Below are 20,850 nucleotides of genomic sequence, written 5' to 3' on the forward strand. Positions count from 1 at the left end.
AAGAGGGAACAGTAAAAAAAAAATAGGGAAAAATGATTGGCTTCCTCAGTTAATTGAAACAATTTGGCACTGCCTTGCCTATTAAATCTACAAAACGTTGAAATGATAATAACCAATTCTGGTGAAGATGCAGCAAATGAGTAATCGCTGATGGCATCTTAAGTCAGTGCAGCCCTTTTGGAAAGCAATTTGACAACACGTACCAAAAGCTGCAAAAATGATGAAATCCTTTAAAGCAGTAATTTCATTCTAGAGAATTTATTCTTGAGAATCTAGTCCCTTAGAAACAAACATATCTATCTACACACACACACACAAAGATGAAACATAGCCTTATATTTATAAATAATAAAAGAAAAAAATTATCTTTAGTGTTCAAAAATAACCCAAAAGTCAAATGGAATGACAAGAAATATGCATCATTACATGGGATGCTTGCAAAGATCGTGAAGCAACCTGCAAAATTTTATGACAATATTAAGTCCAAAAGACCAGAAACAAAACAGTAACAACAACAACAAAAGACACAAACTTACGTAGTTACTGGGTAGATCACACAAATGAAGGGAAAGACCAAACTAGTAATGACTATTAACTGAACTAGAAAGATGAAGTGCTGGATGACTTTTTTTCCTAATATCTATTCCCAAATTTTCTGTATTTTTTCATGGCTTTTGTAATGTCAAAACAGTTTAAAATGCTTAGTGCGGACTTTCCCTCACTCCTTCCTATTCCCATTTTACAAATAAGATAATTAGAGCCAAGAGTGCAGGGGACTTGCAGTACGTGGGGCTAACTCAGGAGGAGGCAGGCAGACCCCTGCTGCCCAGGGGCCCGGCTCCATGCCCTGCACAGCGGCCAACTGCTCAGGCGTCTTGTGTCTGACCTTCTTCTGGAAAGGCAGCCCCGAGCCATTTCCACAGCATCTCCAGGGTAATTTTCATAAAAGCACCAGAGGTTGGGGTGGGAACAAGTAGCTCTGGCGTCACAGAGGCAATACTCATTTCTAAATATTTCAAGGAGGAAGGCTGAATAATTATGATCAGAGAAAACTTGGACTAGTCCATGCTTGAGAGATCTTCTGGCCCAGATCTCCTCATTTTACAGATGAGAAAACTGCAGCCCAGAAAGTTTAAGTGACCTGCTAAAGAGTGCACAGCAAGTAGGCAACAGGGCCAGGGTATGGTATCTGTTTCTTGAAGAGCTCCTTTTCGACCCCCTAGGCTGCCCCGAGGAGAGAAGCATTTGAAGACTCTGAGACTGCCTTTTTAAATTGCTATTATATTGTAAAGGGTAAACTCAGCAAGAAAAGGAAGGAAAAGAATAGTCTTATCTTAGGCACTTACTTTGGGCCCGGCCCCTTCCATAATGATCTTATTAAAGCCCCAGCAGAACACTGGCAAGGCAGGTTACTGTCTCTGCGAAAAACCCTGAGGGATTAAGTAATTGAAGAAGCCATTTTGCCTGGGTGATTTAATAATCTATAGAAACACTACAATTATACCTGGAACTTGGGAACGAGGTGCCAAAGGCCCACATCAGGTGGGAAACTGAGATCCTTTGCTTTGCCACAAACTAGAGAGGAGCAGGGCAGCCTGCCAGAGGGCCAGCAGCCCCTACCGGGGGACCATCAGTCTCAGAGGAAGGGGAGGAAGGTAGGTGTGGGTGGACACTGCTGGGTGGGCTGGGAACCAGCTTTAGAAAGAGGGTACACATACTGAGAGAAGTCACCAGGTATGGCTGCAAGTCCCTGGGAAGTCATAGTCGGTTTCAGCAGGTGCCTCCCCTACAGTCCTTGGGACCCTGGGCAACTTCCTTAACCACTCTGGGACACAGGTGTTTTCAGCATAAAATAACGACCCTAGAAGTAGCTAAGCACATCGGGGCTGTTGCAAGCATTCAACGAGATAGGACAAACGATATGCTTAGAAAAAATGCCTGACCTGAGGTAAGCGCTCACCAAATGTGAGACGTGTGATTGAAGGTGATGACTACTGTTGGCTTATTTTCAAGATGGCGTTCCTCATCTGGGTTGGAGAGAGGAGGAGGAGCCCTAGGGTGTGCACCCACATGCCTGGACTGGAGTCCTGGCTCTGGGTTTGGAACTGTGTGTTCTAGAACAGGTTGCTTCACCTCTCTAAAGCTGCTTCCTCATTGATAGAAGGGGAATGATGCACTCCTCTTCCAGGGTTGCAGAGAGAACTGAGTGGAAAATTTGATCCCCAGGTACACAGTAGATACTCAGTAAGTGCTGTTTCCCCTCGAATATGCAGGTGCAACACTAGGATTAGACTACATTGGACATTAATAGGCATTACTTTGCGGCTGGTCAGGTGACTGTGCCTTCCATCTTGAAGAGATGATGTTTCTCTAAGATGTTCTCTTTGCCCAGAGAAGGACACCTGGCTTTCTAATATTAGCATCATTTGGTGGATGGCATTGTCTCTGTTCCTTTTTTGGACTGGTGTCCCCAACTGCCAGTGTGGGGCATTGTCCAGCCCTGTCTTGAGGACCCCCATAAATACTAGTGACCAGCTCATAAGAGGGAATGGGGACTGACTTTTGGGATTGATTTTTGATCCACGATGCTTGTATCATCTGAATTCCTGGTTAGAACTTTTAGCCTCAGCTTCTCAGGTGGCCCTAAAAAGTCTGTCCTGCCCAGGAGAAAGGCCAGGGCTCTAGAAATAACTGGAAATTACCAGATATAGCTGGAGGACTTAGACATGAGTAGAGGTAAAACAATAAACGTGTTCAGTCTGCTGCTTGTGGGCGACTGAGAGGCGCTGTTTACAGAAGCCTGCTTGTATGCCCCCATGTTACAGAGCAGATGCAACGGGACCAGCCATGGGAACCCTGATCAGTTAAGATGTTCAATGTATTTGTGAATCCAGGAAAAAAAAAAAAAAAGCTTTCCACGTGTAAGTAGATGGAAGTGGTTTCTTCCTTTTCGGATCCTTGGTATGCCCTCCCTGAGGGGAATAGTCCATTTTCTCTTCCTGCCCCTGAGGAGCATTTCTCATGGCATTCCCAATCAGGAAGCCAGGAAGCCCAACCACAGGAATTCCAAGATGTTAGGACACTGGTAGGAGGGGTGCAAGAGAATCAGAAAGAGATGTCCAGGAACCGAGACCTCAGGGAGGCCATATCCGGAGTCTGTGTGGCTAGGCTTTACATCTTTTAATCTTGAAGTACCAACCCTGTGCTTAATTGAGTCTCCAAGGATATGTTTGTATATACAGCACTAGACATGTATGTGATCGCATTGGAAATGCGTCCTTAAATCAAAAGCAAAGCCTATCTAACCAGCTCAACCAGCGATGAAAATTGCATCATATTAGAACTCATTGAAAAAAAAAACTGTAGTGCAGAAAACTTAGCTTATAAAATGCAAATTAAGGCAAGATCATTTGCTGTGCAAAAGGATTTGCTTCAGGCTACATTTAAATAATAAGTTCCCTGGTGCTTTTAAAATAGAATTTTAGCTGAAAAAGAAAAACCCATCAATTCCTACACAACTTTTAAGAAGGAATGATTAGGTAAGATGAAATATGTCTCCAGACTTTATGACATAAATTTTATTTTATATGATATAATCAGAAACAGATGTTTCTCATCCTTTGCCTGCATTATTTCTCTCTCATATAACCTAGATTTATAGATTTCTAATTATGAACCACTCTTTTATAACCTTCTGGCTAAAATCTTTATCAGGACTTAACAATGAGAAGCAGCTAATAGGTTGGGAAGAGTAAAGCCTCTGGAGTCAGATCAACCCTTATATTTTGCCTGTATCATTTATTAGCTGTTTGACATGGGCAAGTTTACTTATTCAACAAGTATTTATTTAGCTCCTAGTATGTGCCAAACAGAATTCCTGGCACTGGGAACAGTGGTGAAGGGAACAGATGAGGGCTCTGTTCTCTTGGAATGTGTATTCCAGTGTGGGGCTGGGGGCAGACAATAAGCAAGTATTGTGCTAAGTGCTGTAAAAATATAGGGTACTTGATAGTGACCAGGGATGGAAGATGTCAGTTTCTCTGAAATGGTCAGAAAAGGCCTCTCTACAAAGGTGATATTTGAGCTGAAAGGCAGGAAGGAGCCAACTTTGAGTTAGGGAAGCATATGCGTTCTAGGCAGAGAGAACAGCCAGTGCAAAGGTCCTGGGGTGGGACTGGGTTTGGTAAATTCGAGACCCAGAAGAAAACTCAGTGTGACTGGAGCGTCATGATCGAGAGTCTGGTAGGAGATGGGAGTGGAGACATGGTTAAGGATCAGAATTTATAGGTGGCTAAAGATGGAAAGGAGTGGGAATTTTTTTAAAGATTTTATTTATTCATTTGAGACACAGATACAGAGAGAGAGAGAGAGCATGAGCAGGGAGAGAGGCAGAGGGAGAGGGAGAAGCAGGCTCCCCACTGAGCCAGGAGCCCGATGTGGGGCTTGATCCCAGGACCCTGGGATCATGACCTGGGCTGAAGGCAGACGCTTAACCATCTGAGCCACCCAGGTGCCCCAGGAGTGGGAATTTTATTCTGATTGCAATGGGTAACCAAGGTCTCTGAGCCTTGGTGTCCTCAGTTCTAAATGGAGATAATAATGGAAGTCACCTCACCCGTATCTGAAGACTGAGATGACTGACACAGGTGAAGTATCTGGAACTTAGTGCAGGATGTTGCTGGCAAGGATCAGCAATTCACTCTGTGAGCTAAAGTTTAAGGAAGTTAGTAGGAGTCAGAGATAGCCATTAGTAGGATTCACAGAGCTCAACTGCAGAAAGCACAGAGAGACCACACAGGACATGGAAGGTCGGTGGGCCTCTCTCCATCTCTGTGCCTCTTTTCATGTTCACTCTATTTTCCTGGCTTTTTCTGCAAGTCTCTTAATTTCTATTTCTCCCCAAATTTTCTATATGCCCTTTCAATTTAAGAGATCACAATCATTTGATAGAGAGACCCATTTTCTCAATGTCTCCATTCCAGACACCTGAGACAAAGGGTTTGCTGGGCTGACTTTGGTCAGGTGCCCATACCTGGACCCACCAGGTGGACTTTGGAGGGTAGGGTCCCTGAGAAGAGGTTCTGGGTAAAGCTGCCGTGAATGGCATATTCTCTCCACTATATAAAGAAGTATGGGGGAAGGGATGGATGTCTGCCTGATTTACGTATGCATGAATGGAAGAGGAATAAATGAATAGTAGATGGAGAGGCTCTGAGAACATTTGAGATCATCTTTGAAAATGTGTACACGTGAATGCATTTATTTTCTGGGGAGAGGGTACGTGCTATTCATCAGAATTCCTAAGAACTCTATGACCTAAAAAGTTTAAGGGCCCCTGCCTCTACATATTCGGGATTTTGTTCTTACTAAATAAGAAATGCTCCTGACATTCTGATATCTGAAAAAACATCGTTTCAAATACACTGACGAACTGAGCCAGAAACAATCAGGAGGGCTGTCGCTCATCCTCCTTCTGCTATGCCTCCTCCATTGCAGCCCCTCGCTAAGCCTCGCCCACTCCCTCTAGCTTCTCTGCTTTTCCCATAAATAAGGTTTAGTTAAAAAGTAGCTGAAAACAGACAGCTTCTATTTTTTAACTTTTATCAAGGAATGCTGCCTGTCTCCCCACTCCCACTCCATTTCTGGCCATGAGTGTGTTTGCTGATTTATCTGGCTGCCTAAAATCATCAGAACCTCAAGGGCTTTGAGAAATCAAGTTGGTTAGTATGGCTCAATTGGGCAACTTACTCCCCCAAAGATTATATTGGAATATTCAAGGGTTTAGAACATTTAAAAAAAATACTTAATATTATATTATTATACATATAAAAGAGAAAACTGTTTTTCTAATAAAGACCATTGAAAGTAAAGCTTGAGAAATAGTTTTGTTTGGTGGGAATACATGGAAGGTAAATTTAGCAGGAGTTGAAACGGGTATTATAAGGCCTGAAAAGTAATTTGAAGGGCCTCCTTTAAAAAATAATATAAAATTACAAATAAAAATTTAGCTACAAAAGTGAGTACTTATTTAGAATGAGGAAAAAAATTAAAAGCTGACAGATAACATTAACATCAAAGAACCAAAAGGTAGAACATATTTATTGTTATTATCGTTAATTATTGACCTACTTTTATATTTTTCCCTGCATCTTTGGCTGCTTGTGGCTTTCCTGTTCATATGACAATGATTTAGTGAGATTATTTTCCATCAAGAGAATGGAATGAATGTTCCTCTAACATGGCTGGCTGAAAATTATTTTTATTGTGTTTTATTTTATTTTAAAAATTTCATCTATTTATTTGACAGAGAGAGACACAGCGAGAGAGGAAACACAAGCAGGGGGAGTGGGAGAGGGAGAAGCAGGCTTCCTGCTGAGCAGAGAGCCCGATGCGGGGCTTGATCCCAGGACCCTGGGATCATGACCTGAGCCGAAGGCAGACGCTTAATGACTGATCCACCCAGGTGCCCCTATTGTGTTTTATTTTTATTGGTAGCTTAGACAGATGTCTTTCTGTATGTCTATAACTTTCTAGGCAGTTTCTTACAAAATGTGCCTCTTTGCTGGTGGCAAGTTCTAGGACAATGCCGGCCCTTCATCTACTTGTACATGTCTCACTGCTCTGCCCCCAGCTGCCCACTGCTGTTATAGGGCAGTTCTCTGCAAGAAGGTAGCCCCCACTCAGGGAGTTGCAGCCTCTCCCTCAGATGCCTATTGTGGGGGTCACATGAAGGTCTGGATGCTTTTGAGGCTACCAAGGGGAGGTGGCTCTGGGGCCTGGGTGGCCTGCAGTCCCTCCCAGAGGCACCCAGGACCATCATCAGGGCATACAGGGTGGTCCTTCCACCACCCTCCCAGCCTGGGGTGGCTCCAAATGAGGGAGGCTGGGCAGGGCTGCTGCTTTCCCAGAAGCCTCAGCTTCCTTAGCTCCCAAAGCAAATCTGATTCACCATGGGCTTAAGTTAGAAGGTCTCAAACAGTTTGGCCTTAGGAAGCCTTTTTTAATCTTAAAAACGATTGAAGACCCAGAGAGCTTTTATCTATTGGCATTTACTATATTGGAAATTAAACCAGAGAAATTTTAATAGATGGTTATTTCTTGATTCCCCTAAAATGGCAATATAAGTCTATTACATGTGAGCATAAATAGCCCATTTTTATGAAAATTAACTGTTAGCCAAATAAAACAATTAGTGAGAAGAGAGACATTGCTTTATAATTTTTTGCAAATCGCTTCAATGTTTGACTTAGGAGAAGAATACTGGATTCCATTTTCTGCACTCTATTGGTTGTGATCTTTGGTTTTCGTTGAAATTTATGAAGAAAATATAGAGGGAGGAAGCACTTTCAGGTTCTTTTCAGATCACTGTGGAGGTTCTTTTAAACCTCACAAAAGCTCCACTAGGTGGTAGCTTTTCCAAGGTCAGTTACAATGTTGAGGGCAAATCCTTTGGCCTCTGTTGCACTTTGAAATATCTTTTGCCATCATTTTGAACTATCTTGCATTAGTCATTTGGAAAATATTAGCCGGCTGAGTTATGCAGATCTTATGAATATTGCAATACATCATACAATATCAAAATCACATTTGTCAATATCACCACACTCTCATCAAAGCTCTAAGAATTGGGAAGCTAATGAGCTCACAGTAGCAGGTGCAAGTTTTCCAAAATTCCAATTCTCACTTGAGAGCTTGAGTTTTATCATTGGCAACAAATTCTGTCAGTTATTTTCCTTGAAGTGACAAGTTAACTTTGGTCTTTTTTTTTTTAAGAAAATGTCTGCCAAATATCCAATTCTGAATAACTGTTGTCCGTCTGTCAGTGGTTCTTTCAAGTAGAAATGATGTTCCATGAGAAAAGTGGCTAATTCGACTCACAAAGGCAATCATAAAAGTGCTTTTCCTGGAGCTGACCTAGGCCTCCTTGTGTAGACAGCGGAAATGCTTTCTGTACTTCCTGCTTTGTCATGAAGAATGTTCAAAAGATTTAATAAAATTGATCAGTGTTATTGCTTCATTAAGGACGATTTGACATGGAACTGGCTTTTTCTTTACCACGAGTGCATGGCAGCAAAGAATATGATTACTTAGTTCGGTTTAGTACCACTGCCTTGATTCATCCTAAGCCCCTAACAGGTTTACCTACCAATGCTTTTGAACCATTAGAGGACATTTTAACCAGTAAAAAGGGCAAATAATGTCTTAATTTTATTATGAAAATAGTTTTGACTTCATGGACCCTGGAAAGCTTCCTAGGGTCCCCCCACCCAGGGGTTCCATGGAACACACCTTGAGAACTGCTGGTTTAGGTGCCAGAGTCATTCTCAGTGAATCTACATTGCGTGTTGGCTGGGAGGGTTGTACATCAAAATCTCCACGGAAACACTGACCTAACCTAATACTGTCATTGTAAAAATGAAGAAATGGAGGGACAGTGAGATTTGTTTCAAGTCATCCAGCTCGACTGTGGTAGGGTCAGGATTCGTTCCTGGCTCTACTGACTCACATATAGTGGACACGTAAGCCTCTAACAAGGTAGGTCTCTCCCACTTCATAAACTTCTTTTAACTCCCTATCAGACTGCTATTGTGTGCCAGGTACAATGCTAGGTATTGAAGACAGGAAATCAAATGATATTTGCCTGCTCTTTGGGGCCCATTGTCTAGGAAGCCTGGGAACAGGTACATCAAAGGTTACAGGTGCAGCCTGTGGTAAGGCAGGTAAATAGCAGGGACTTGGGAGCTCAGAGGAGGGGTGCTGGGATCTGACGGCAGCTCATAATGACCAGAGTTGGTGATTCTCAGGCAAATGGGGGAAGGAAGAACAAAAGTTGGCCAGACTGTCCTTCCTGTCAGAGGAGAATCCGTGGGAAGGAAATGGCATGGCTGGTCACAGGGACTTGGGGCAATCTTGAGGAATGAGGAAGGGAGGTGGCTGGAGGTGAGGGGTAGGGTGCAGGGGCTAGGTTGTATGTGTCAACCCAACGAGTCTGGACTTTGTCACACAAGCCTTCGAGAGCTAGAGCAGTGGGCTAGAGCATTGGCCAGAATGACAGCTGGGACTTCTTCTAAATACCAGGTGGTCACGACACCAGGACACCAGGTCACAGTACCATGTAACTCACAGGGCCTCTTCTTCCCCAACTACACCTTGAGTCACATGGCACACACAAGTTTGTAACAGGAATTCTCTACCTAACAGAAAGGAGCTCTTGAAGGAACAATTTCTCATGGCTTAGGATTGATCCCATTTTCTTGGCCTGAAACTTGCTACAATGTGCTATTTATTTTTCCTGTGGGCTTTATGGCTTACTCTGGACTCTTAGAAACCATTACCTCAGTTTTGTAACACTGAACAACATAAGATCTGTAATTTGTAATGTGTGGCCTTGCCAGACTGAATCCTAGAAAGTGTTTCTGAGCAGTGTTTCCAAACCTGGAGAGTCATCTGAGGCAAGTGGTTAAATAAATATGGATTTCCAGGTACCACCTCCAGGGCCCAGGAATCTGTATGTTTATTTTGATCCCCAAGTTATTCTGGAATAGGCAGCCTGGCCCTGGTTTCCTGCCCAGTTATTTTGGGTATCGTGAGTTAAAACTAAAAAGGAACATACATTTAATGGCTGAGTATTCCAGTTAAATACTGATTTGTCAGATCTCCTGAATATGTGTATATATGGTCACCTCTGTGGTTGGCATTCTTCATATTACATGAAATATGCTCCTCTTTGTGTGAGTTGGAAACATCAACTTACTTCATTTCCCACAATGCTTCTCCAATCCCCAGTCTCTTCAAAATGTTTTCTTTTCTTTTTCCTTTCCTTTCTTTTTCTTTTTTAGAGAGAGAGAGAGAGAGAGTGTGAGCAGGGTCGGGGGGAGAGGGGTAAAGGGAGAGGGCGAGAGAGAGAATCCCAGACTCCCCACTGAGCGCATGAGCCCGACGACTTGGGGCTCAATCTCACAACCCTGAGATCATGACCTGAGCCAAAATCTAGAGTGGATGCTTAACCCACTGAGCCACCCAGATGCCCCTTCAAAATGTTTTGTGATGGCCATTTTTCTCTCTTTCCCTTCTTATCAGAGGTATTGCCATCTCATCGGGAGTCATCAATTGGTTTATTTATTTATTTATTTATATTCTTGGTGAGCATATTGTTTCACTTATAGCAGTTTGAATGACTGTATATTGCAAGTGTACACAGACTCTGTGGGAAGTGTTACATGCAAGATCACCGAGATCGATAAACAAGGCTGACAATTCTTGTGCAATCATAACAGTCTGGGCATGTTTGGCATTCCAGAAATGTGCAACATATATACAAACCAAATAAATATTGGACACTAAAGTATTATCAGCTCAGCCTACAGGAAAGAAGAGGCTGCCAGACCCAGACAGGGAGGAATGGGTGGTCCCACAAGAAGCCTGAGAGATGGCACAGAGCTTGTTACATTTTCAAGGGTCTTGGAGATGACATAATCCCTTTGGGGGCCTTCTGAATAAATTATGATAACATGTTAGGCTTCAATATGGATCTTGCTCATTATGTTTCTATTTCACTGATAGGCATAGAAGCAGGGTCCAAGTTTTCACAAAAGCCCACAGGCCCGGGGGGAGCAGATGGAGGGTGATGACAACATGGCAGAGATCATCCCGCTTAAGGGAGGCATGGGGGTTAACAGCATCCTTTGTCTGCCCCGAGCCCAACATCCAGCTTCTCTGAACAGCTGTGTCTGTTGATACTTAGAGACCACTGTACAGACAGGGACCAAAATAGAAAGCTTGCAGGTGGAGAGAAACCCAGAGAGCTTTTAGCTCAGTAATGGTCAAGTGCAGGGGCAAGGCCCCTATAGGCTGTTTGAGAAGCTCTAGCAAATGCATTTTGGGGGTAGGGTGGGGATGGGAGCATGGATGTAAAAAAAAAAAAAAAAAGTTTAAGGAACACTGATCTTACCGACTACCTCCCTTTACTGATAAAGAAGTCGAGGCCCAAAGAGAGAAAGTAATTTTCCCTCAGAGCTCATTAATAGCAGGGCTAGATTTGGAACCAGGGTGTCCTGGCTGCCAGCTGGGCTGCCCCCGGCACAGCATGCCGCCTCTGTGCTCTTGATATTATATCAGCTTCCCCCTGCATCTGTGCGGAGTTTCTCATTCTCTCCTTTCACTCCTGTTACTCTCTTCCTGTCGGAAATGTGGGACAAGTGTCATTCTCCCATTTAACAGTGAGGAAGATAAAGTCCAGGGAGATAAAGGCATGGATAGCTCAGAAAAAAAAAAAAAAAAGATTTAGGAATGAATAAGGATCTTCAATATTAGAGGGCTGGTGTCTGGAGGTAGGAGCATCCCCGTCTGCATGTGCCCCGGGGGCAGATCCAGGACCTGGGAGAGGGGTGGCAGGTGGCAAGTGCTAGAGCTGTGTGCGCTTCAGAGCTCAGAACCCAGGTCCCTCACGAGTCAGCTGGGGGATCCTGGCAAGACAACCTCTCTGAGCTTCCATTTCCTCCACAGTAAGTAAGATGATTACAAAGGATCTGTCATCGCCATGGCCAAAAGCAGATGCCCAATAATTAGAAGGTATTATCAGGGTCTAGAAGTAGGTTTTGATTCATCATAAGAAAAAAACTTTCTATCAAAAAGAGCAGTCCGTAAATGGAATACGCTGCCTTGCAGAGGAGTGAGCTTCCTGTCACTGGAAGCATTTAAGAAGAAACTAGAAGACTAGCAGTCAGAGATAGTATAGAATGGAGAATTGGACAATTGGGAAATTTCACACTTCTCCCAATTCTGAAATTCTGTGCAGTGATCTGGGATAAACTCAAATGTTTTGTATTTTTTTCGGTTCTTCAAACATTCTCTCTGCTGCCTTGGAGCCTCTTCACTCTGTCCAGAATGCTTGGCTTTGCCTATCCATCCTTCAGTCTCAGTGGAACCCCCCTTTCTCAGGGAAGCACTCCCTGCCCAGCCTCCTGTCCCGACTTGATGGAATTGCTAACAGCAGTTGAATGGTTCACATAAGGAGTGAGCCAAGAGGGTAACTCCCGGGTGAAGCCACTTTTCACTGGGTTTGGCTAACTGTTAGAAGACTAAAGTCCATCCATAACTCCTAAAACATAGCTAACCATGTTTCAAAACAGTGAGATTCGCAAGCAGCTGTTCTCCTTGCTTCAGAGCATGAGGCTCTGGGACCTCTGAGTTCCATGTTCACTAGTGTGTGTTGGGTTCTTAACAAGTGCCAAGCACAATACCTCCTGCTGGGGCTTCAAAGGTCAAAATAAGTCACAAGCCCATGCTCAAGGAGCACAGTCTAGGGGTGAAGACTAATAATCTTGATATCAACTAGGGAAACACATAGCCTACTGTGGATCCTTGAGAAGGGAGCTCTTGGCCCAAACTGGGGTCCAGGGAAAACTTCTTGGAGGAGTTGACATCTAAACACTCCACGGCCTCCCATTCCTGATGATCAAGAGTGTGATCTTATATCTTACTCGGTCAGTGGGTATATCCTGGAGGCAGAGCTCCAGTTAGTTGCTGGGTTTTCATTGCCCCTTGATTTCTCTTTCAGAGCCTCTGCCGAAGTACAAGATGACTTCATGACCTACACGGTGTATGATGACATCATTACCATTAAGCTCATCCAAGAGGCCTGCAAAGTTCTGGGTAAGGAGGAAGAGGGCTTGTTCGGGTGTCTTAGGGCTGTCGTAATGAAGTACAATCAGTTTCCATTGTCCACAGTCGTTCTGTTAAGTCCCTGCGAACACTGAGTTAGCAATCCTGAGCCACTGCTCTGAGAAGGACAGGCTAGGTTCTGGAGAGACTTTGGTCACATTTTCATCAACTGATAACTATCTAACCTTGTTTTGGGTGTTTCTGTTTCGAGATCCCTTATTTCATATATATTGTTATTAACATCGGACCCGTGGGCCGGAGCACTAGAACTCATACCTACATGAAGTTCTCTAACACACCTTTTGTCTGAAAGGCACATCACATTCTTCTTGTACTTAGGAGCACTAGGCAGCACTTCAACACTGTTCTTGGGGCATTTTCAGCAGCACAGTCACCCACAAAAAAAGCACAAAAATGTAAAAATGTAGCGTGAAGTGGCTTGCGAAATGGCCACTTAATTTAGAGTATTAGAAATGAGACAAGAACATAGAGCACTGCCTCATTTGACCTTTGCTAGAAACGTGTGTGTTGGGGGGGCTCTAAGTTTTTGCCACTCTGCACCTGCTCCTGACTGACTGCAAATGCTCTGTGGTACTGATTTTGGGCTTACAGATTCATTTTAATGAGTGGGTCAGTTTGCAGATATGGGATCTGCACATGCTGAGGATCAATGGTACCACAAACTGGGTACTTTAAAACAAGGGAAATCTATTCCCTCATAGGTCAGGGGGCTGGAAACCTGAAATCAAGGTGTCAGCGAGGCCATGCTCCCTGGAAGGCTCTAGGGAAGAGTCCTTCCTCTTGCAGGTTCTGGTGGTCCAGATGCTCCCTGGGGCAGCCTAACTCCACTCTCTGCTTCCATCTTCTCCCCGTGTGTCTGTTTCTATGTCCAAATTTTCCTCTTCTTATAAGGACCCTGGTCGTGTTGGATTTAGGGCCGACCCTAATCCAGTCACCCACCCTTTCCATTTGAGTAGCCTTCAGCTTCTCACAGCCAAAAATCGTGAATGTCACTCTGAGTTTCATCATCTGTACCACCACTTTCGTGGGAGGCCTTGATGATGGCCTTGACAGAGGTTGTAAGACCTTTGAAATGGATCATCATGATTACCTCTGGGTGTTGTGGGGAACAGCTTTAGGAATCCTCTGAGGCCAACCACACTCATGTTGATCTGGAAATAAAGGTGGTGTGTTTTGTGGGGGTGTTGAGGGCCCTTCTTCCCCATCTGCTCTGCCATGGGATGTCTTCCCATCTATCCAGGCATTAAAATGCCATTGGCAGGGTCATAATGGGGGGCCCATTGTGGATGGTCCCACTTACAATGCACCTCTACTTCCAGGATGATTCCTCGCACAGATGTATCAGCAAGGGATGGTTTATTATATTAACTTGCTCACTCCGCAGGCCTGGACGGGAAGAGGTTCAGGACAAAGCGAGAATACAGTTCTGCCCCTTTCTAGTTTAATGACTGAGGACAAGTTACTTACTAGGTTATAGTTTTCTCATTGGTCTACGAGAATAATATCTACCCGTCAGAGTTATTTTGAGGATTGAATGAGATGCTATATGTGAAAATGTCAAATGGGCTATCTGGCATAATAATGGCTTTCAAAATATATTTCTTTCTTTCTTTCCTTCCTTCCTTCTCTCTATATTCATTTCCTATTTCTAAATAAGATTCCACTTGGAGGTTCCAAGTTGACATGGATTTCGGGGAACACTTCAAACCAGTACACCCTCCTTTCCTCTACCCTTCCTTCTCACCAGCACGGAGCACATGGTGAGCTGGGGCCTGGGGAGGAAGGAGTTTCTACTGTCCCAGGCTCCAGAGGGCTTGTGCAGGAAGCCGAGAGAGTCCCCTGGTGCTTCCAGGTTCTTTGACGACATCCCTCTTTAGGTCCCAGTTGAACTTCCTTTGCCTATTCTTATTAGGCACTGTGGCTTTGCGTCATGTTGAGATGGCATCTAGGGATTACTGCAGGCGGACTCTGTGTCAGCATCCTCCGCCTGGCACCCAAGACCCTGGGACAGAATTGTTGCAGGTGTGGGTGAGGCTCGGGAGCCCAGGGCCTTCAGGCTGGATCCGGTGCAGCCCCCAGGGGCTCAGGCAGCCAGGGCTGTGGTTTCCAGCTGTTTTTCCTGGAGTCTCTAAGGGCCCAGCAAGTTGGCCTTCTGTCCTCAGGACCTCCTTGAGGGGCGGTCACAGGTAAAAGCCCGGCCCAGGCACGTAATAGTGCTGGAGAACGCACCAGGGCAGTTAGGTAATGCTAAGCCCGCAGAGACAGGTGGCTTCTCCAGAATGCAGATGTGTCAAGTGCTGGTGCTGGATGAGGCCCTGAGTTTCTCTTTCCTCTGAATATCAGAGAAATTCTCTGATTAAAAAAAAAAAAATTGTGCCAGCTTTAACCCCATGCCCATGATTTTCCCCTTGGTTCCACATGGCAGTTTGACACCCGTGTCTCTTCTCACAGTTTCCTGGTCATTTCCTGGATGCAGAAAACCTTTCAGGTATCTGCGTCAGGGAGAAGCCCCAAGTCTCTGCAAAGCTGGGAGGGGGAAGCTTTTGAGGCTTAGGGAGCTGAGCTCCTGGTCACTTGCCAGCCACACCTCCTAACAGAACTAGACAAGGTTGTGTCTGAGACTAGACATCAGGTACAAGAATGAAACGTTCATTGGCTCCTTCAGCTCCTGGAGCTCGGGTTCCAAGGGCAGCAACATGTCCTGGACGCCTTCTAAAGCCGGTGCACAGTCTCGCTCTGCAGTGGTCCTCGGGAGGCAGGCAGCGGAGGAGAGCCAACAGGGCTCACGGGGGGGGGGGGGGTAACAGAATCACAGCTGAGCACCCACCACCACTCCCCTCTTCCAAAGAGCTTCACAGAGAGAGCTTCTAGGAAAAAGAGGGGCCAGGATCTGGGTAGCATCAGAGGCACCTGCGAACGCGCCGCCTCTACCCTGTGTCTAACCTCTTTAGGGGGCTCCTAGACCCCTTTGCCTCCCTGGTGGCTGATGCCAGGGGAACTTTATGCAGCGTTTGGGCTGTCCAAAAGCGGGTAGAGTCAGGATTTCCAGAGGAGTCTGACCCCAGGCGTGTACTCTTTAGAGTGCTGTGTTGCCTGCCCTGGGCTGGGAGCCTGGAGACCCACTTTCTAGACCCAGCTCCCCGCGTAGGCAGCAGGCTTCTTGTCCTTCACTCAGCAGCTCGCCCGCTCCAGAGTGAGCCTCTCGGCCTTCTTGTTTAACACACCTGCCAAAGAGATTATTTTCTTAAACATTGCTTTTTAATATTTTAAAACATGTGATTATGACATTATACATGCTTTTCAAAGCATGAGGGCAGACGCCTTCCTTAATCTGATTTGCTCATAGGAGAGGCCTGGCCCTTACACAGTGTGGCAGGCCGGCCCTGATTCTGAGTGGGGGCTGCTGTGCTCCAGGCAGATCTGTGTTTAGAGGGTCCACCTTTCTCCCAGCTAAGTCGGGGGAGCGTCCGGTTCCCTTTCTCCCGCAGAAAGAATAAAAATCACGAGGTGGGATGTGACTCCAAACTTGACCCAAAAAGCTGGAGTTTTGACAGAGCTTAGGACATAAAAGAGCATCAGAGCTTGAACCGGCTGGTGGGATAAAGCTCTCCTTCATTCTTTCCTTGATTTTCTTTCAAGGGATCCCAGAAGCAGGAGGCTGTAGTGGCTACATCATGCGGGCTCCGTTTGGTTCCGAGCCCTCTGCCAAAGGGCTTCTTGTCCATGTTCTAGGAGGAGTGCCAGGGGTTGGATTCTGCTCTGTCATGCAGATGTGTGACCTTGGGCCAGGGATAAAAATTCATGGAGAGTTGATCTCCTCCTCAAAAAGAAATCATACTGACTTCAAACGGTCATGGGAAGGAAGGAATGAAACCGACAACAAACATGAGGCACTCAGCAATATGTGGGGCCCAAAGTAGGTGCTCAGCAAATGTCAACTGAATCTGAGGGGGTGGCAGAGGCATTTCTATGTTTGGTGTCTCTGGCTTTTGTCCCTTAAAAGTAGGGCTAAGCTTTGCTGTTCTCCTTAAATGGCTGTAGTATAATGTTCTGGACCCTCTGAGCAGTGACTGGTAAACCACACACAGCCCATGGGCCAAATCTGGCTCCCTGCCTGTTTTTGTAAGTAAAATTTTATCGGAACTCAGCTGTGCGCATGTGTTTACATATTGTCTACGGCTGCTTTTGTGCTATAACGGCAGAGTTGAGGCATTGCAGCAGAACCCTAGAAAACTGAAAATATTTACTATTTACCTTTTACAAAGCCAGTTTTGTCACCCAGTGCTCTGGAGAATGGATCTTCTTCAAGATTTTTTTAAATCCCTTTTTACTTGAGAACCACTATGGACCAAATTATATTCAACCCCCACCAAATTCCTATGTTGAAGCCCTAACCCCTGATGTGATGGTATTTGGAGATGGGGCCTTTGGGAGATAATTGGGTTCCCATGAGGTCTTGAAGGTGGAACCTTATGATGGGAGTACTGCCCTTATAGGAAGAGGTCTCACACCATTAGCTCTCTCTCTCAGGAGGCATGGGCATGTGGCCTTTCGTTCTCTCTCTCTCTCTCAAACACACACACACAAATCCCCAGCCCCACATCGTGTGAGGACATGGTGAGAAGCCAGGAAGAGAACTCTCTCTAGAACCTGACCACATTGGCACTTTAATCTCGCACTTACAACTTTCAGAATTCTGAATAAATAAATTTCTGTGGTTAAGCCCCAGCTCATAATATGTTGTTACAGCAGCCCGAGCAGACTGGTGCAGGAACTTGAGAAAGTTTTTACATCTCCAGAAGGAACTATTTCCTGTGTCTAATATCACGCCCAGGCCATTTTGTAACTGTGTGTGATCATGAACAGCATTTGGGGTGGCCAGTACCATTAGCAGAGAAATGCCTTCCCATACCCACCCCTCACACTTTCATAATTCCAGACCAACCAATACATTTGGAAGCAGCAATGATTTTATAGATTTTGTAGATTTTATAGTGTGTGGGGCTTTCTACCAAAAGCCAAAGTCTTATCACTGAGATTTCTAACTTCTTGTTGCTTATCCCAGTAATATCTCTTGGCCTATACCTGAAGGGGTATATAAGTACGGTGAGTGCATTTTGAAATAAAAAGTTGGGATGTGGGATGCCTGGGTGGCTCAGTCAGTTAGCATCTGCCTTCAGCTCAGGTCATGATCCCAGGGTCTCGGGATCGAGTACCACATCAGGCTCCTTGCTCAGTGGGAGCCTGCTTCTCCTGCTTGCTGCTCCCCCTGCTTGTGTGTGCTCTCTCTCTCTCTCTCTCTCTAACAAATAAATAAAGTCCTTAAAAGAAAAAGGTGGGATGCAAAATTGAGTAAATACATGCATGCCTCTTGGAATCAGGATGGCTCTGGGAAACATGGGCTGTAGCTTTCTCTCTCTCTCTCAATATATACATGCACATAAATACACACACACACACACACACATACACACTGATCTATATATATATATATTCCATGAGTCAGAGAGAGCATGGCCCTGCCAGAAGGTAGTCCACAGGAAGGACATTTAACTGTTTAACAAAATGCGCTGGTCAGTTGAGACAAACTCTTCTCTCAGACAAAGAAAAAACCTCGCTCAGTTACCACTAATCAATGCTTTGCCTTCCAAGTGAGCTCCAGAATGTAATTTCCCTACCTTTAAGCAAATTGTTGGGACTTTTCCAGACCACTCTGCCACTGCATAGCTCTGTGCTTTCAATGAGCATAATTCAGGATGGGACCAGATGGCAGGTTAAGCATTGCACAAGGAATTGTTCTGTGTATGAATAAGTGCCTACTTAGTGTGTAAGTGGGTTATTAGTGATCTGAAGTGACAAAATGCAAAACACTACACAACAGCCATTTGGCACAGCTGTGTCAGTCCAGACTCTGCTTGCTAAGAAACCAATAGTCAAACACGTTTCAACAGTTAGCGACTGGCGAATGCCAACGAGCCTTCTCGGCACTTGCTTCTTTTATAATAAGAGTAACAATGTAAACTGGACAGGGTCCCGAAATCAGGCATTATGACGTTTTCTCTTTACCATGACCCTCTGAGGTGGGACCAGTAACCCTGGAAAGGTGACCATCTGAGGCTGAGGACCTGAACTCTGGCATGTGGACTCTGAGCCCGGTGCCGAAGCGCACAGACCAGAGGAGAAGCTGGCCGGTGGGCATGGGCTCTCTAGCAAGGACTTTGGGATCAGACAGACGGGGGTGAACCCCTGGCTGTACCGTCCCATAATAACTAACACAACCTGGGGCAAGCTCCCCATTTGTAAACAACCATGAAACCCATGGCCCTTACCTCAGAGGGCCCATCCGAAAGATGAAGTACAGTAACATGAACCAAGTGCCTAACACAGAGCGGATACTCCACAAAGCCGACCGTCGCCCTGTCCCCCTCCCCCAGCCTTACCCAGGAGGCCACTGGTTGGGTCAAATGCTCTGTTCCAAGGTTTGCTGGGAAGCAAGCAGCTTATTACCTGCTTCGTCGCTGCAGAGGGCCTCCCACCTGAGCTGGTGTGATCTATGGCCCAGCTTCTTTTTCTCTATGCCCTGGTAAACGTACTGCAGAATCTGGACCCCAACCCTCCCCATTTAGTCTGTCTCTTCCTTGCAACCTATGGTACTCACATGGGTAGCTGTTTCCTGCTTTTTTTTTTAAGATTTATTTTTTGAGAGAAAGAGAAGGGTCGGGGAGCGTGCACAGCATGAACATGAGCACCAGTGGTGTGTGGGGGGAGGGGCAGAGGGAGAGGGAGGAGCCGATCCCCGCTGAGCAAAGAGCCTGATATGGATGTGGGGCTGGATCCCAGGACCCTGGGATCATGACCTGAGCCAAAGGCAGATGCTTAACCACTTAACCGACTAAGCCACCTGGGCGCCCCCTCCTGCTTTTAAGCTCCTTCCTCCCACTCACAAAAGATTTCTCCTACCTATTATCTCATACCTGGCTTAGGTGATATTATTTGAGAAGGAGAATATTCTAGATGAATGGCTTTTTCAGATATCTGAAGCTTATTCCTTTGGATACATAAGCCTTTGGGAAAAATTACCCATTTTTGATGGAAAATTTTCTAAAATGTACAGCATACACATCCCTGTGTTGTGGGAGAGAACACATGTCTAGAAAATGGACACTTGCTGAGAGTGATTTTCCCGCCAACAGAGAAGCCTTCCATTAAAAAACAAAACACCAAACAACCCTTTTAATAGAATGTCTCTCTCTCTCTCTCACACACACACACACACACACACACACACACACACACACACGTAGAGAGAATTGTGTACGCAAGCACTTGTGTCCCTCACCCAGCTTCAATAATTATTAATATTTCACCAATCTTGTTCCATCTCTCTGGTCCCTCCACCCTTTCTCTGGTTTTGTTTTTCCTGGAATGTCTTAAAACAAATCTCAGGTTTCCCATAATTCTACTCATAAATATTTCAGTATGAGTCTCTAACAAGATAAAGACATTTTAAAATATAATCATAATGCCTTGATTATACCTAACAAAATTCATAATATTACAGAGGCCCAGAATCCAGCTGTATCTCAGCTGGCCAAGGAGAAATGTGGTCTTTGTGGTCTTTTTATATTAGATTTACTAAGGTCTTTTCAGGACAATCAGCAAAAACTTCTATTTTGATGTAATTGCAAACTCACAGGAGGTTTGCAAGAATAACACAAAGATTTCCCATATACTTTTCATCCATATTACCCAAATGTTAGCATTTTACTATATTGGCTCTATCCTTCAGTCTATAATTTTTTTCCTGAATCATTAGTATGTTGCAGATATGACGTCTTGTTAGCCCTAAAAATTCTTTTACATAACTACATTACAACTACAAAACTTAGGAAATGAACGTGTATGTAGGGCTATTATGTAATCTACAGGCGTTATTGAGATTTTTCCAGTTGTCCCTGTGGTATCCCTTAGAACAAAAGAAAACCTTGGATCGCAGCAGTTGTCACATCTCTTCCGTCTTCTGACATCTGGAACCGCCCCCGGGGTCTTTCTTTGGGTTTTATAACATTGCAATCTTTGGCAAGTTCTGGTCAGCTATTTTATAGAATGCCCCTCAACTCAGGGTTATCTGATAGTTCCCTTGATTCAATTCACGTTGTGCTTTCT

At 44.9% G+C, this 20,850-nt stretch overlaps 1 protein-coding gene across 1 annotated transcript in view; it reads left to right on the forward strand.

Moving 5' to 3' along the window:
• Positions 1 to 20,850, forward strand: part of LOC114210498 (guanylate cyclase soluble subunit beta-2-like) — a 60,949-nt gene that overhangs the window by 4,444 nt on the left and 35,655 nt on the right. The window contains exon 3 of the mRNA XM_028104772.2: positions 12,560 to 12,654. Within this exon, the coding sequence (XP_027960573.2) occupies positions 12,560 to 12,654 (95 nt within the window). The remainder of the gene's footprint in view (positions 1 to 12,559; positions 12,655 to 20,850) is intronic.

Source organism: Eumetopias jubatus, unplaced genomic scaffold (assembly GCF_037043125.1).
Source record: "Eumetopias jubatus isolate StellerSeaLion01/CBP00866 unplaced genomic scaffold, mEumJub1_p1.0 scaffold_3, whole genome shotgun sequence".
NCBI lineage: Eukaryota > Metazoa > Chordata > Mammalia > Carnivora > Otariidae > Eumetopias > Eumetopias jubatus.